The following is a 16102-nucleotide window of genomic DNA, read 5'->3' on the forward strand; positions in this document are numbered from 1 at the left end:
ATAAAAGAGCAGTCACTTACTTACTTTCCATCACTGATCCGTGATCTTACTAAGCTGTTTATGTGATCATGATCATGGCCACGTATAGTATGAAGAAAATCTTTAAATTACAAAGCCAGAAAATGTTCAGCTTCATGATAATCTAGAATCTTCAGGCCAACTGTCTCAAAAAGAGTGAGGCAAAAGTACATTCATAGCACAGGCATTTGCTGTGTGACCTCCTGAAGGAGAATGCTTGATTTGGTAGACAAATATTCATGGAAAGCTGAAAGACTCTCCAGTCTTGATTGCTTGGAGACATGCCATTGATGCAAATACTCTCTGCACAACAAATCTAAAACATCACGTTCTGTAACAGCCCCAGCACCTACAGACCTACTAGAGACACACACACATATTTTTGTAAGGAAGTCTGTGTCAGGACAGTCATAACATAATGAATTCTAAAGCCCCTACTGCTGTGTAGGTCACATCAATCTACTCTGTTTAGATTTTTAATTTATCACCTGTACTGCCTTACCCTAACCCTAACCATCACAACTAACTGCCCCACCTAAACTTTACCCTAACTCTAACCGTAAAATGTTATTACAACCCTAACCCTAAATTTCATCTTTACCTCAAAATTGATCTTCAAACACCCTTCTCATTGTGAGGACATTGTTTTGACTTTAAAAAATTGTCCAACGGTGAGAAATTCATGCTGTCCTGACAATGAGCTATACAAACACACACACACACACACACACACACACACACACACACACACACACACAGACACACACACACACACACAGAAACACACACGCCCTTGCCATCCAAATCCAGTCTTTCAGTCGGATGTGCTCATTTACTTTGTTTGTAATTCTAATGTGCGTCTGAGAGCTATGGAGTACAGTCATGTTCCTGATTGCTAATTGCAGCAAAGTTCTCGGGTCAATCATCTGCTTGTCTACAGTGTAAAGCCTAGGTAAGAACCTTTAATTAAAGTATTTTTATCTTTATGAAATAGTTGTAAGCCAAACATTGGCAAGATGAGCAATGCAGAACTTAAGTGTGTTTTAAATGTTCTATGAGTGAGAAAGAGGTTATAGACTGGATATCTGTAATCATTCAGTGTACACACTGTTAATGTGTACAACTTTAAAAAAAAACAAAAAACAACTCTTCTAAGGGCCAAATAAAAACAGAAAACTAAGTCATTGTTTCATTATTTCTACAAAGTGGAGTGCATGGAGATTTCACTTCTTACATGAATGTACGTATGTGGCTCATTGTATAGATTTGGAGTAAGTGAATGAGTGATTTTCTTTGGTTGGTAAAGTGGCTGTGAACATGAATGAAAAGAACTTTCTGTTATAAAATACATACTTTTTAAAGTAGTAAAATAGAAGAAAAAAAATATTTTTCATACCATATCTCAACACCTTACAATGCCAATTAAAGCTGTAAGACACCTTAGGCTTCTAAAAGAATGGTTAACCATTACTGACTTTTTACTGATCAGTTAATAATCAGCAAAAGACAGCATTATTATTTTCAATATGGTTTCATGGTTACACTTAAGTGCATCAGCAAATAATGTATGTTTTTTTTTTTTCTGCACACACACACACACACACATACTACACCATAAGTACATATATATATATACTACACCATAAGTACACACATATATATATATATATATGTACTCATGGTGTACTAATGTAATGCAGTATAGCCATATATATATTATTATTAATATATATTTTTGTCAAAAATACATATCAACACCATCAGAACTAAAGTTATTATAAAGTTAATCTAGACTATACTTGCAACTAGTTAATGCAAGTATAAACTCTATGACTCATATTCACATATTTGCATCTCTGTGCAAATACATTCATTTGTGTATCAGTAATTGATGGGTCAGACTGCACTGTTGCTGTATTGTTTGTCTTACTTAACCACAGTGTCTAAAAGAAAACTATGCCTCAATGAGAAAATTACGTGGACATTCTCTGTATAATATCAACAGACACTTGTCATTTTTGTTAAATGACACCACTGATGTAAGCAGGAGTGTACAGTGCTCTGTTAAAAAGGCAATAAAAACTAACAACTTCTTGTTTGTATTCATGCAACCAAGTTTTGCTAAAATATAAGCTTGTCATACTTTGTATGTAAGGAAAACAGATAGCTGATGCTAAGACATTATGATGTGGAAACGCTTGAATAACACATAGTGACTCAAAAACAATTTAAATAATGAGCAAAGAGAGTATGTAATGAATAGTAAAGATACTGATTTTGATTATCTAAACTTTAACAATGAATTTTTAAATCAAAAGAAAAGTCATAAAGTGCAACATAAAAGTGAAATAATGGCAGTAATAAATAATTATCTAATAAAAAAAATGTATATTACATAAATCACCAATTTACAAAAATCAATGAGACAAAACACATGGTTTCAAGTCACTTATTGCATGGTGTGGAATAATCGATAAACCATTAACTAAAAGTACTGTCCCGGTTGACAAAACCAAAGAGAATGATAATCCAGCTTTACTTCAACTCACGCCTTAAACTGTATAGATCTTTTCAGCATCTTTTCTTTAGTATTCTGTTTTTCTACCCTCACAGCTCTCCTCTACTTATTAGACTGCCCCATGTTGCCAACATATCACTTAATGCAGGTTGTAAGTTCACATTTCCACCTAAGGTTAGCACTAGTGGAGGGCTAAAGTCTTGAGTCCATATTAAATTTCTAATGCCTTCATCATCGTGAGTTTGGATCTAAGGCTAAGAGGCTTGCCAAACTACAAGTGATTATCTCAAGGTAAACGTGATAATCCACATAATTAATGTGTCTAGTTATTGAAATGCCATGCACCTCAGCGTTGAAACATTTGGCCTAAATTAAAAGAACTAAGGATCACAACATCTATTAGGACTATTACTGAGGGACCCTAATATGAAATCACACACAATCAATTTTAAGAATGGGTCAACAGACAAAAATCACACATACAAGCTTTTGTGATTTTTATGTACTTGTATACACAGTTTTGAGGGTATGCAGATAGTGCTACTTGTAGCTTATTGATGTATTTTCCCTTCTAGAGAAACAATGGGTTGCAGGGTTTTTATATTTCTGATTGGAGCTGTGTATGTCAGCTATCAGGTAAGAATGTTTTCAGGCTTTTTTATGTATTTTTGAGCTACATTTAAGTAAATCTTATTTAAATTTCTTTAATTTTATGTTTTCATTCTAGCATTGTATTTTGATGCATGCTATTAATAGTCTTACAGGTGTAATAATGAAATGCTGTAGGTAACATATATACATGCTACATTCTCATGCTAGATAAAGATAAAATTTGTATATTGAAATTTGAAGGAGGAATAAATTACCCATTAGACAAAATGATTAATTCTATTGTTTGCGTGTTCTTGCCATTACAGGTCTTAGCAACAGGTGAGTCTTTTGACTCTCTTGGCTACAAAAACATAAATAATACTTTAGTAAAATACCTTAGGAAACATCTACAAACTGTGCCAGGATTAAAGGCCTGACATAAATCCATAAATATATATTTTGACCATGAAATTGTATAATTCCAAAATGAAATGCTGTGATCTATTATGTAGCTGTTGTATATTTGTACTGTATGTATAAATTTCTCTTTCGATTACAGAAACATAACACATTAAAAATGTCTTGTTATTTCAGAAGATATCTACGTTGCTGAGCTTATGGTAGAAAGTAATGTTACACTGGATGCTCAAACCATCTTATCAATTTTGAATTCAACTACTAATCTCCAAGTGTCCGATACCCTAGGAGCTACTTATACAGTGACCCTCTTACAAAATGAACTGGTAGCAGGTACTGTGCAGAGCACTTTCTTCTTTCCTTGTTTATTCCAGTCTAGACTATAAGTGGCAAAAATAAAAAATCTCATCAACTCATTAACTATAGACACTCACAATAGAATATAGAAACATATTTAAGGTTTAAACTGTGAAAGTGTCCCATTTGAATAAAAATTCAACAATTCATTCATCAATGGATTTTCATTTTGAAATATATGGCAGCAACATGTCTCAAGTCCTGGAATCCTTCCAACCTCTGGCCAAACCCTCTTCAATTTGCCTTTCAGCACCAACTTAGAGTGTGTAATGCCATTATACATGTATACATCGCACTTGCACCCACTTGGACATGGTTGGGGACTCAATAAGAATTATGTATTTAGTGCATTTAATACTATCTGGCCTGCACTACTGAAAGAGAAATCAAAAAACATGCACATGTTCAGTTGACACTTCCCCAGTATACCCACATGAAGAATTGTGTCTGACACTACTGTCTGTGGCACAGTGGGATCTGTCTGTGCCACAAGGGATTCTTCTTCTTTTTGGAACCCAGGGGCACGGCTTCTAGACTAAAGAGGAGAGAAACCTTCGCCTTTTAGCACCTATGGTGGAAGTGGGGTGCATTAGTGCCTATAATATGTCCAGTTTGTACATCTGGAAAGGTACCATGCCAATTTCATCAGCACAATGCTACCCCCGTCTGCATCTGTCACAGCAATGTGGCCTGCTTGCAGTCCAAACTTTACAGCAAGCGAAGTGAATAAAATATAGTGTTTATTATATATTCAAATAATTTCATTTAGTTTTTCTTCGTAGATTTTACACAGTGCCCCAACTTTTTGTAGAATTTAGGTTATACAGTTGTGTGTCCTTTCAAATTTTGTATTGTTTTACCAAAGTTCATGATGTTTGTCACCACAACTAAACATAATGAGCAGATTAGATCTTTTGAGTGTTAAAACTTTCCCAGATTCCCAGTTTTATTATGAAATATGTATGCTTTGAATTTGACAGTTGTGTTTCCTTTCTAGAGTGCCTTATTATTGGAGTTGAAACTACCTGCAACTGTTCCACTGGCTACACTTGGAGCAACGATGTGTGCTACAATTACAGCTGTTGCAATGATTCTACTTGCATTGCAAATGTTTCCTACATCACACCACTTTGCGTCCCCAAAGTCAATGGTAAAAATGCATTTTATTGTGTTTTGTAAGTTAGTTAACTAAAATAATGAAATAACAATCACATTAATGTGTGTTTTGCTATATGCTACTGTGTTGTTAAGAGTTTATTCCTGAAAACAGTTTTTGTCACTAAATGTAATGTTTGCCAACACACAGTTCTAATCAGTGGATCAGTTATGTTGAGTTCAGGAATCTGGGATGCAACAAAAACTGTCCAGGTATGTCTTACTCACATATCACAAATAAATATTCATACTAAATACATTTAAAATGATGCAAGTGTAATAAATCAATCAAAATCTTTTTTTGCAAAGCTTCAAAATGCTTTACAAGGACTAAATGGCTTTCAGTACCTGAACATCACTGGTCAGAGGTATTGTACTTTACAATGATATGCATTTATTAATTGTATATTAATTAATGTCTTATTTGTAATAATATTTAAATTAAATAAATGGTTGACACTATTTTTAACCTGTCTGACCTAAATAATTAGATTTTTTTAATTTTATAGCAGGCAGTATAACATGTGGATGATAGCTGTTCCAAAAAAAAAAAAACATGCTTGATGTGTATGATGTGATGTGTATATAGATTCTGTTTCACCAGTAATATTTAATAATAATCAGCATGGAGTTGCACTTGTCAAACATGTCATTATGTTAACACTTACCAAATACCAACAATTTTGAGGATCGCAAATGAGTTTTGCAGATATTTGGTCTGAAACCAAACGGGGATATTTTACTTATTCAACATGGGATCACCAAATTCACTAGAACTGATCCTCAAAATGTCTTACCAGTTGATTTAAAGGAAACTGTGGGATCCTGGTTTCTGCCTTAACAAAAAAAGTTAAGTAAAATATATTCAAGAGTTTATATATAATCAAGTGAAGATCCAGTTTATGTAATCTATGTTAAAGGAAGCCTTATCTCGTCTTCACATTTCTTCTTAAATACATTTTTGCACAAAGGGAGGACAGTACATTTGGTCCCTGTTTTTTTCACTTATATTATCAGGGAAAAGTTGTTATAATTAGCAACAACTGTTTCATTGTGTATGTGGCCACATCAGCATGTAACTTTTGTTTTAAGACAACAACCCATCCCTAATATTTTACAATACTTCAATGTGGAGCCTGAGATTTGGTTCAAAATAATTAGTATACAGTAGTATAGAGCAGCATAGCATAAACCCATACTAACCAAAAAATACCTGATATCAACATTCATTTTATATAAAACATTTTATTGAAATACAATTTCACATAACTTAAATAAAATTAAATGCTTTTGTTTATCATTTACCATGTTATTAACCAAATGCTCACATGTGATTAACATGTCACCTTCCACTGATTCTCTTCATATCTTCAAGGCTAAGCAACAGCATTGCTGACTTTGAGGCTGCTGTGAGTGTCAAATTTGCAACTTCTAGGCTTCAAGGAATAGTTACTACCTTGGAAACCAGTCTTACAGCTGTAGTTTGGGTCAACACTTTAGGTCAGTAAAAAGGTGCTGTTTTTTCTTATTCAGATCACAGTGATTATTTCTGTGTAATGACTGTGTAATGCCTGCACACTTAAATATATAGAAACTTCACTATCATCCGTGTCTAAGCAACTTCATCATCTGCTAAGATCTTCTTCTGGACTTGCCCGTGTAGTAATTTTACAGTAGTAGTGGCAATGATGACAATGAAACATAAGACTGATGACTTGGAACTAATGTCAGAATGATACAAATGTAAAGCTAATTTGTAAATTACATTAGGAACTTTGTTGTACCTTTAACCTAAAGGTTAAAGAATATTCCACATAGGTGATTAAGATGAGATTAGCTCCATTTCATGCAAATTTCACAAATAGGAAAGATTGCATCCTCACACTGTTGGAGCAACAAGAAATGTCAAAATCATAATTACTCATCCTTTGTCAGACATAGATACTTAGCTCAGAGTCAAAGTAATCAACAAACAGGCATTGAAAGGCTACTTTCACAGTCCTCAATCATTACTATATTGCTGTTTATTCATATTCTTTACACAGGAATGGTCACCATAATCTCCCCAAACTCTTCAGTGTGCTATATGTCAAGCCCAGTATTGCAATGTACGTTTGAGGAGACAACAGACAGTGCTGGCTGGAACATGAGCAGGCTGTATCAGCGCTTTGAGCTCAACAGTGGTAGTGTGGTCGAACTAGACTACAACTGTGCCACACCTGACTACAACTCCTGTATGGCACTTACACTCCAGAAGGTGACAGGTGCCTGGGCAGGCAAGTGCAGAGATTTCACACAGCCAATTTTGCGAAAATAAAAGTTACATAAGTAAAATATATTTTATTATATTATATTATATTAGTTGGGCACCCAGCCCTAATGAGAGTATCCACTTTACTAAATCATATGCTTTGAGACCGTTCCAAAAACTTAACATATATAGTTTTTAATCATTATCTACTCAAATAAAGATGCATCCACTTTTTAAGACATTTAGAAATAATGCAGGTTACTTTTTTCCCCTCTTACTCAAAGTACAGTTTGTCTTTAAAAATGTCTTTAATTCCAAAGATAATGTCAAATTAAGAAATTAGCAGCTGAGTCATCTGTTAGAGAAATTTTATTTTTATGTACTGACAACATGCTTCCTTCTGTTTCCTGCAGGTATTTATGAATGTGGATTCACTACTGGTTCAGTGAGACACACAGCTAGGGCACAACTGAGTGTGGCACTCCTCCCTGATGTGATCACCATTGTAACCAATCCTCTCACTGGTGACTGTTCGAACATGCCAGCCACTGGCAGTATTGATATTGATGTCACTACCACCATCCCAAATAGCACAGAGAGCTATGAAGTTTGGTGGAGCTACAGAGGTGTAGTGCAAAGTCCACTATATAACACATGTAAGAAACACCCACGGTATCTGTCACAATTATTTTGATTTACTGCAACACAGCAGCATGCTTCTTTACATGGCACAAGTAACATTTGTGTTGAGTAGTCAAAAGGAGTTTAATTGCAGTATAGAAGCAATAAAAGCAAGCAATAGTATTTATTTTTATTTGTTTTTTTTTTATTGCTTTTAGTTTTAGTAGTTAATTACCCAGAAGCTAAAATTACAAAAAACTCCAGCAAATTGTAGTTAAACTACTACTCATATATATGTAGTTTATTATTCTCTAACAGTGATCAACAAAATGTTTTACTTAAAAGAATAATTTCTACAAAATGTTAAAGTACAAACTACAATCCTAACCCCTGAAGCTTTTTTTTTCTCCAGCTTTCCCAGATTCCCTGGTCTATAGTTTCACAGCTCAGCTCAGTTGCCAGACAAGCCTTGAATCACAGTATGTGAATGTAACTTTTAAAAACATGAAGGGGCAACAAAGAAGTGCACAAGTGGATATCCCAGTCATTTATGGTATCAAAACTCTAAACCTAATGAATTTTATAGTGTTTCATCTGTTTTAATTTCACCCAGTTTATAATATAATGTGATCTTCTGGTTGTCAGAATAGTTAATTTACTTTATTGATTTTATACTTTAATTCTTCTATTAATATGTTCCCCTGCAAATAATGAATACCTACATCTTTCCACAAGTGGGTAGCATATTTTGCGATGAGAATGTGACAGATGGAGACCCCTGGCCAAAAACCCCAGCAGGAGCCACAGTGATTATTCGGACATGTGCAGATGGCAGAGTTGGTTATAGGTCACGCACTTGTATTGGCCCTGCCTGGCAACCAGTCTTTGACTACTGCATCAACCAGCAGCTGAACACACTGTTAAATGAGGCAGATGTAAGTATGCCCTTACAGCTGACAGCAATTTGTGACCTTATAATTGTGAGGTTCTAGCTGATCTTGTACAATTATTTGTAGGTTTATTTTGACTTGAATATAGCACAAATGTGGTGGATCGACACTGGAGCCCTATCACATTCTTGATCACCTACCTGACTAAGGCCCTCTCTCGATAATTTAGTTTAGGCAGGCGACTCGCTCTAGAAAGAGTCCTGGGAGTTCAATTTACAGAGGTCTTATAAATGTTGTTAGCAAATAAAATTAAACTCTGGGATGCCAGTAACTTGAGTAAAACACACAATGAAGCGAGTTTTAAAGTGCATTATAAATAGACAAAGGTGCCTTAAAGAGGGGGAGCTTACATTTCATAATTTGTAATTTTAACTATTATAACAAAGTTTTTTTTATTATTATTATTATTATTTTATTTTATAGATTATTACATAGTAAAGTGCAATTGCATGTAGCAACCACAAGGGGAGGTGCAGCACCTTTTCTAATGCTCAGAAGGTGCATGAAAGGATTGATTCAGCCATACAGTACCTTTTTCAACACTAAACACATTGTACAGTATGTTAACTTTAATCTGATATGTTCCTAATTCTGAGGTGACAACTGTTCAGAACCCTTTAGCATTTTGTGTGGAGATGTAATTGCTCATGTATCCTTTTTTTTTTTTTTTTTTTTAGAACTTCCTGATGGGGCTAGGGGCCACCCAGGAGATGGCGATGGATATATTTGAAGGACTTTACAATGACTCTATCTCTCCTTTCAGTGACAATATTGCTGACATTACTGCATCCATTAACATTCTAAATGTTATGGCCAGTGCATCAAACAATGTTGCTGTCTTTCAAGAGGACATCTTGCCTGTAAGTCACTGTTAATTATTGCTTCCTTTTACTGTAAACCATGATGAGTTCACCAGATGCTCAGTTCTGATGGAAATGCTAACTATTTAATACTAAAATGTACCTTTTTAGGAGCCACTCACATCTGACCTTAGACATAACCACTGCTTACAGAGAGTAACAGCTTCGTCAGGTTCACTCTTTGGGGCAGCAGGAGGGCATGATGAAAATTTCAATAAAGCCATGCTTGAAGCTGACAGGAATTCCCAGAAGCATTCCCTTTAGAACTTTAGAACATCTAGCATAATAAAACCAGAACTTACCAAAACTACTTAACATATAGGCTAGTCCACCGAAGAAGGCAGAAGGTCCTGAATGTGACATCATGGACTCTTATTACAGTATTCTGTGCAAAAAGTTCCAGGAAAAACTATTTGCTATCATCTTTGCTATTTCCTCAAAATTCAGAGAATATTTTAGCAGGACAATCAGTTGCTGTTAAAACTCAACTAAATATTCTACATCCTGTTTAGGTCTAATATAAGGTTGTGAGAAATTTGACATGAACAAAATGTGCTTTAACATGTTTTTGTTTGTTTCAGAATTTTATTGACGCAGCAAGCAATTTGTTGAACAAGACATGGGATGCAGTCAACACATCTACTCTTTATATAATGTCATCAGAATACCTTCAGTCTTTGGAGTCTCTAGTGAAGAATATCAAGGTCAACAATAGCCAAGGAGTCAACAGTACAAATTTAGAACTTAAATTCTGTTCCAGTAGTGAATGTGATGTGTCTGTGTTTGATGTTGAAGTGAATATGACCAAGACAAACGGAATCCTGAAAACTGTTGCTGTGAAAAATCTAATGAATAAATTAAGAAATAGCTACAGCAACACAGAACCTATCAGCCTCCTATTATCAGCCACACTGCAGGACAACAATGATTCATCTTTAGAAATTAGACTCGACTTCCCCAATGACCAACTGAATGTCACTAAACCTGTCTGTGTCTTCTGGAACACCACAAGGAAGGACTGGTCAGATGTGGGATGTAATGTCAACACCAGTGATGAAAACTACACGTTGTGCGAGTGCAAGCACCTGACTTCATTTTCTGTGCTCATGTCCAAGGGTGAAGTACCTGCATTTAGTAAAGTCTTGGATATAATCACCAATGTCGGTTTGGGTGTATCCGTCTGTTGCTTGCTGATCTTCCTCACCATTGAATCTCTAGTGTGGTCGGCTGTGGTCAAGACCAATCTTTCACATTTCCGTCACACAGCTATGGTGAACATCGCCACGTTCCTCTTGCTTGCTGACGTCAGTTTTTTGGCTTCTACATCTCCTGATGTTCTCTCGGAGACCTGGTGCCTAGTGTTGACCGTATGTAAACACCTGTTTTATTTGGCCATGTTTTGCTGGATGCTGTGTCTGAGCGTCATGCTCGTCCACCAGCTCATCTTTGTCTTCAGCCCACTAAGGAAAAGAGTTTTCATGTTTTTCTCCAGCATTGTCGGCTATGTTTGCCCAATTCTAATAGTTGGATGCAGCTATATGTACTACAAATACACCAATTCGCCCTACTATGATAAGAAAACATGCTGGCTAATTTTTCAAAGACTCTTAGTGGGCTCTATGCACGCTTTTCTTCTCCCTATGGGAACAATTACTTTGACAAACATTTTTTGTATGATCGTCGTCATTGTTACATTGGTGAAGTCCTCTGTCCCAGATGTCAGCAAGGCAGATGACAAAGACACAGCCAAAGGCATCCTGAAAGTGGTACTCATTCTAACACCTGTCTTTGGAGTAACATGGATAATTGGCTTCTTTCAGCTCATGTTGGACCAAGGCTCTCCCATGTATACTGCTGTTAACTTCTGTTTCACCATTCTCAATTCATTTCAGGTAAACTGAAAGCAAACCACATATGGTTGATATTAAGGATTCCCCAATGTGACACTACTATTTTTTTCTCTTAAATTTAACCAGTATCTAATCTGGACCCTTTACTTTATGGAACTTTTGGGATCATTTTTACAGTGACCCTTAAAGGTGAAACTATATAAAGGAAATCTGATTTAAAAACGAGACATTCACAACTTATTCATTTATTCTGGGAAATCCAATCTTTATTCAATTATCTGTTTGTGGCAAAAAACTAAATGTGAACCTTTGCATTCAGTAACTAGTGCAATTATGCAGATTGAACTGGAGGGAATACATTGTAGTCAATTTCTGCTTACTGCTTTAACAGCTTCCAGAGCATTCCTGTAGGATTAATGTGTAAAGATCTTAGACTGGGACATTCCCTTACATTAAAACATTAATTTTCTTGATGTAAATAGTTGTATAACAAAAAATTTGTTCCATCAATTATGGGCAAGAAAAAGGGCCAAATCATGATACTGGGGCAAATTAAATTTATTTTAGGACATTGATGTATACATTTGGGACAGAGAATATGGTATTATATGATTCTAATTTCCCCTAAAAATAAAATGGTAATTCTAGGGGTTCACATATTGTGCACAAATTTGTAAAGTTAGATGATTTTTTTCTTGACAAATGAATGAATAAGTTAAAATTTTGTCTCATTTGTTTACTGAGTTCACTATATCTAGTTTTAGATATATGACTTGCATATGTAAGGAAATAATGAGCCATTACAGTGAACATATAACAGCATGCTGTGACTTAAGAGTACAAAATACAGAATTTGTAATGGTTTAGCCATCTGTACCCACATACTATATAGTTGCTATTTCCAAGATTAGGGAAAGATTTGGTCAGGCAAAACTAAAGTAGAAAAATATGAGATCTTGATTATCTTAACTTATTACAGAAACATCAATCCAAACATTCACATTACTTTCTATAGTGGTTCTATGCGTGTATTAACATCAGACTACTTTCTGTGTTGACATAAAATGTTGAACACAAACTAATGCAGTGACTGTGATATGTGTTAAATTTACTATATTACACATCTTTCTTTCTTGCAGGGCTTTTTTATTTTGGTAACAGGGTGTTTTGCAGAGCAGAAGGTAGGTTTTCATTTTGTTAATTGACAATATGCATCCTAAATCAAATATTTCTTTGGCAGTAGTGGCTCGGCAGTAATAACTCCAAAAGTTCCTTTACAAATACATTTTCTACTACTATAGCAAGAAATTCTCTCTTCAATCATTCTTGCAGTTGTCATAGATGAATTCTAATCTACTGGTACCCTAGCATTATTTGTAAAAACTTATTTTTATGACCCCATGAATCTTGCCGAGTTAATTTCAACAATTGCTTCAAATAAATTATCAACATATCTCTTATGCACCTCCTGCTGATAACAAAGTATATTAGCTTGTGGTATTGTACATGGCCTTTTAAGATAGATGTAATTTGGATGTGTTGAAGGGTAAAACATCTGTGAGCACCGTGATCAGGATGGGAACTAAGAAACAAGTTGATGGTTTTGATCAATCAATTATTAAAATTGTCATCGCTTTGTTATCTTGTACACCGTTTTCTGATAACAGTTTGGATAATCTTTTTTACTGTTGACACTGGGATCTTTGTTTTCCCTTTGAATCAGTTTCCAAAATCTTTCGGTTTGTTTAGTGTTTTGCCTCCGAAATCATGACTTGAGACTTTAGTCTCTGATTCTTTTTATAGTATAAGCTACTGAATGCCTAAATGCTTTGCAATTCTGCCACAAGAATTTATGTATTTTAATTGTCTCCTGAAGTTTGGCAAACTTTAAATTTGCTATTCTCTATATTCTAAGTATATTTAGAAAATAAGCTAATAAAGGTTAACCCCAATTTATAAAAGGTTATCATTTATCCTCTGGGAAATGTATAAATCAAACTATCTTTGTCATTAAAATCAGGTTCGACAGGAACTTTTTAACATCATAATGGTGAGTTAATCAATAATGTCTGTTCAGAGATATATCCTAGAGTAATGGCAATGTACATAATAACTTGCATTTGCTCTTAGGCAAAAACTAAAGGAAAAAGTGACAGCATGAAGAATTTGACTTCGACCACATGCACAAAAGACAAATGATGACTAAGGCAAGTTGTTATTTTTATTATTTACGTAACATTAAACAATCAAATGTACTTTTTAAACTGCTAAATGCTCACATTGACTGTGACAGTGATATAATGCTTACAAAGTTTAATCTTTTTTACATGTATATATGATATCTAAAAATGTGTATATATATATATATATATATATATATATATATATATATATATATATATATATATATATATATATATATATATATATATATATATGAAAATTAGCACTGATCACAAAGTTATTATAATACATTTCCTGTCAGTCCATCCTGTACAGGTGTGAGAGTGATTGCTGGTACTGAATATTTTCCCATTCATGTCCCATCAAATCTCATATTAATGTAATAGCCTCCAGCTTGAATACTTTAATTTGGGTTTATAAGACAGACTGTTTTCTTTATTCCCCTTTCATTTTAACCCCTGGGACAGGTCTAACATTACATTCCCATAAGCTTAAGCTGCCATTTCCATGGAGAAGTCAGACAGATGCTTGTGAATTCAAAGCACTTTGTGGTTGCAGTTTAGAACAAACTACAGGACCATAGCTGTAGATCCAAGACCCAGAATTTGCAGTTCAGTAAAACTGTAGGTTCTTATCATTTTCTTCCATCTGCCACTGATGCTGAACATATTTGAATTACACAATCTGTGATAGGATGTTTCAAAATAACACATCATATAAAAAAGTAATATTTTATCCACTGATTATGTATCGAGGACTAGTTTCATGATGGGCCAAGCTATAGAAGTACTCTAATGATTATTCACCTAATGTTCTAACATTATCAGAATGAATGGTTACTTCAGTAACCAGGGGCACTTGAAAACATGCCTAAAGAAAGAAATGTCAGGGAATCACTAATATCTGTACAGCTGGTATTAATACACCTTATCATGCTAGACATGCATGTGTCAGCACTCAGTGCTGTTTAAACTCAGTTCTCAGAACTTTGTGTTGTGAGTTATGTGATCCCACGCTACCAATGCTGAATGCTAAATCATATTCTATGTCTACTTTTCTGATTTTGCAGATGTGGGAGCTTAAATGCATGCAGCTCTACCTGGAGCCCACAGGAGAAGAGATATTGGAGTTAGCTTTGTGTTAGATCTGAAACTTTAGACAGCTGAAAATGTTGTAAAACCAGATTCATTGCGAATAGAACATGTTTTTATAATGTTTGATTTAATATATATGTGACATATGTAGTTAATACAAATTAGTCAAAGTTATAGTTTACACATTTAATTAGATCCTGTTACATGAAGCAATATCTAGCTAGAGTTAATTTCTGAAGGAAAAAGCAGATTTACCAATAATGTTAAGAACAATGACTAAACATCACATCATACATGACCCCAATGAAACTAATACTGAGATACAAATACATTTTTACTGCTGTTTATCTATTGTTTGTAAACCTGTTATAAATTGTGATCTTTATGGCATTCCATCAAGTACGTCATATGAAGATTTGTCTTCTGTTAGTTGTATATATTTTTTGGCGTAGTTCTCCTTTGCTGTTTGCTATTGTCAATTTTAAGACTGTTATCTTTTCTTTCCACTAGATGGTGCCTTTTTGCATCAAATCTTCATTCCCTGTTACTTGCTGTATTGAGAAAAGAAATTTCACTCTTCTGTTTTTTAAAGTACCTACACACATTGTACCAACAAATGTTTAACTTTCCTAAATCCTAAGAGAAACCACCTTCAAAAGAAAAGCAAGGTCTTCCTTGTGTTTTTTTGCATGAATCTAATGAACCTATCAGAGTGTTGGTTTTATTTTGGTTTGGTCTTATGTAGTAATAAATGCAGATGATACCACCAGATCCTTGGCTTTCTTGTTTCCAAATAATATATAAGAGAAGGGAAAAGAGGAAAAATGTGTCCTCTTTGGCATTCTCAAAAGTAAGTGATTAGAAGATAGGTTAACAAAACATGTATTTACATACTGTACTCTGTGTGGACATGTAGTTTAATTGTATTTTAGTTACGTTTATAAATTTTCTGTCAGCATATGATGATTTTTGACAACTGCCTGTTATTTAGTTTTTCCGTTATGTTGTGTCTGTAAAACATCAACAGCCAGCAGTATGGGTACAGGACTGAATTTCTCACACGCCCTTAAAGCACTGCTTGTTTGGTTAGGTGTTAGGGTTAGAAGGTTAAGTGTTGACATAATGGAAAGAATATATAAAAATCGTTTTTGCCATGCATAGCAGCAGAAAGGAAGCTCTCAAAATCATTTAAATTTTACTCTTTTTCAGATTACAGTGATTACAAAATGCTAAACT

General features: G+C 34.5%; 1 protein-coding gene across 1 annotated transcript; it reads left to right on the plus strand.

Annotated features, from left to right (window-relative positions):
• Nucleotides 1-59: 59 nt before the first annotated feature.
• On the plus strand, nt 60-13787 carry LOC113149605 (adhesion G-protein coupled receptor F1-like). Its single transcript, XM_026341815.1, has 17 exons — nt 60-970; nt 3112-3172; nt 3454-3466; nt 3725-3877; nt 4899-5051; nt 5208-5269; nt 5366-5418; nt 6405-6556; nt 7102-7332; nt 7721-7963; nt 8341-8481; nt 8664-8863; nt 9556-9738; nt 10320-11630; nt 12728-12769; nt 13609-13638; nt 13719-13787. The coding sequence occupies exons 2-17, from the start codon at nt 3119-3121 to the stop codon at nt 13785-13787; spliced, it is 3090 nt and encodes a 1029-aa protein (XP_026197600.1). The 5' UTR covers nt 60-970; nt 3112-3118.
• Nucleotides 13788-16102: the final 2315 nt, after the last annotated feature.

The sequence above is a fragment of the Anabas testudineus genome, chromosome 24 (genome assembly GCF_900324465.2).
Source record: "Anabas testudineus chromosome 24, fAnaTes1.2, whole genome shotgun sequence".
Classification (NCBI taxonomy): Eukaryota; Metazoa; Chordata; class Actinopteri; order Anabantiformes; family Anabantidae; genus Anabas; species Anabas testudineus.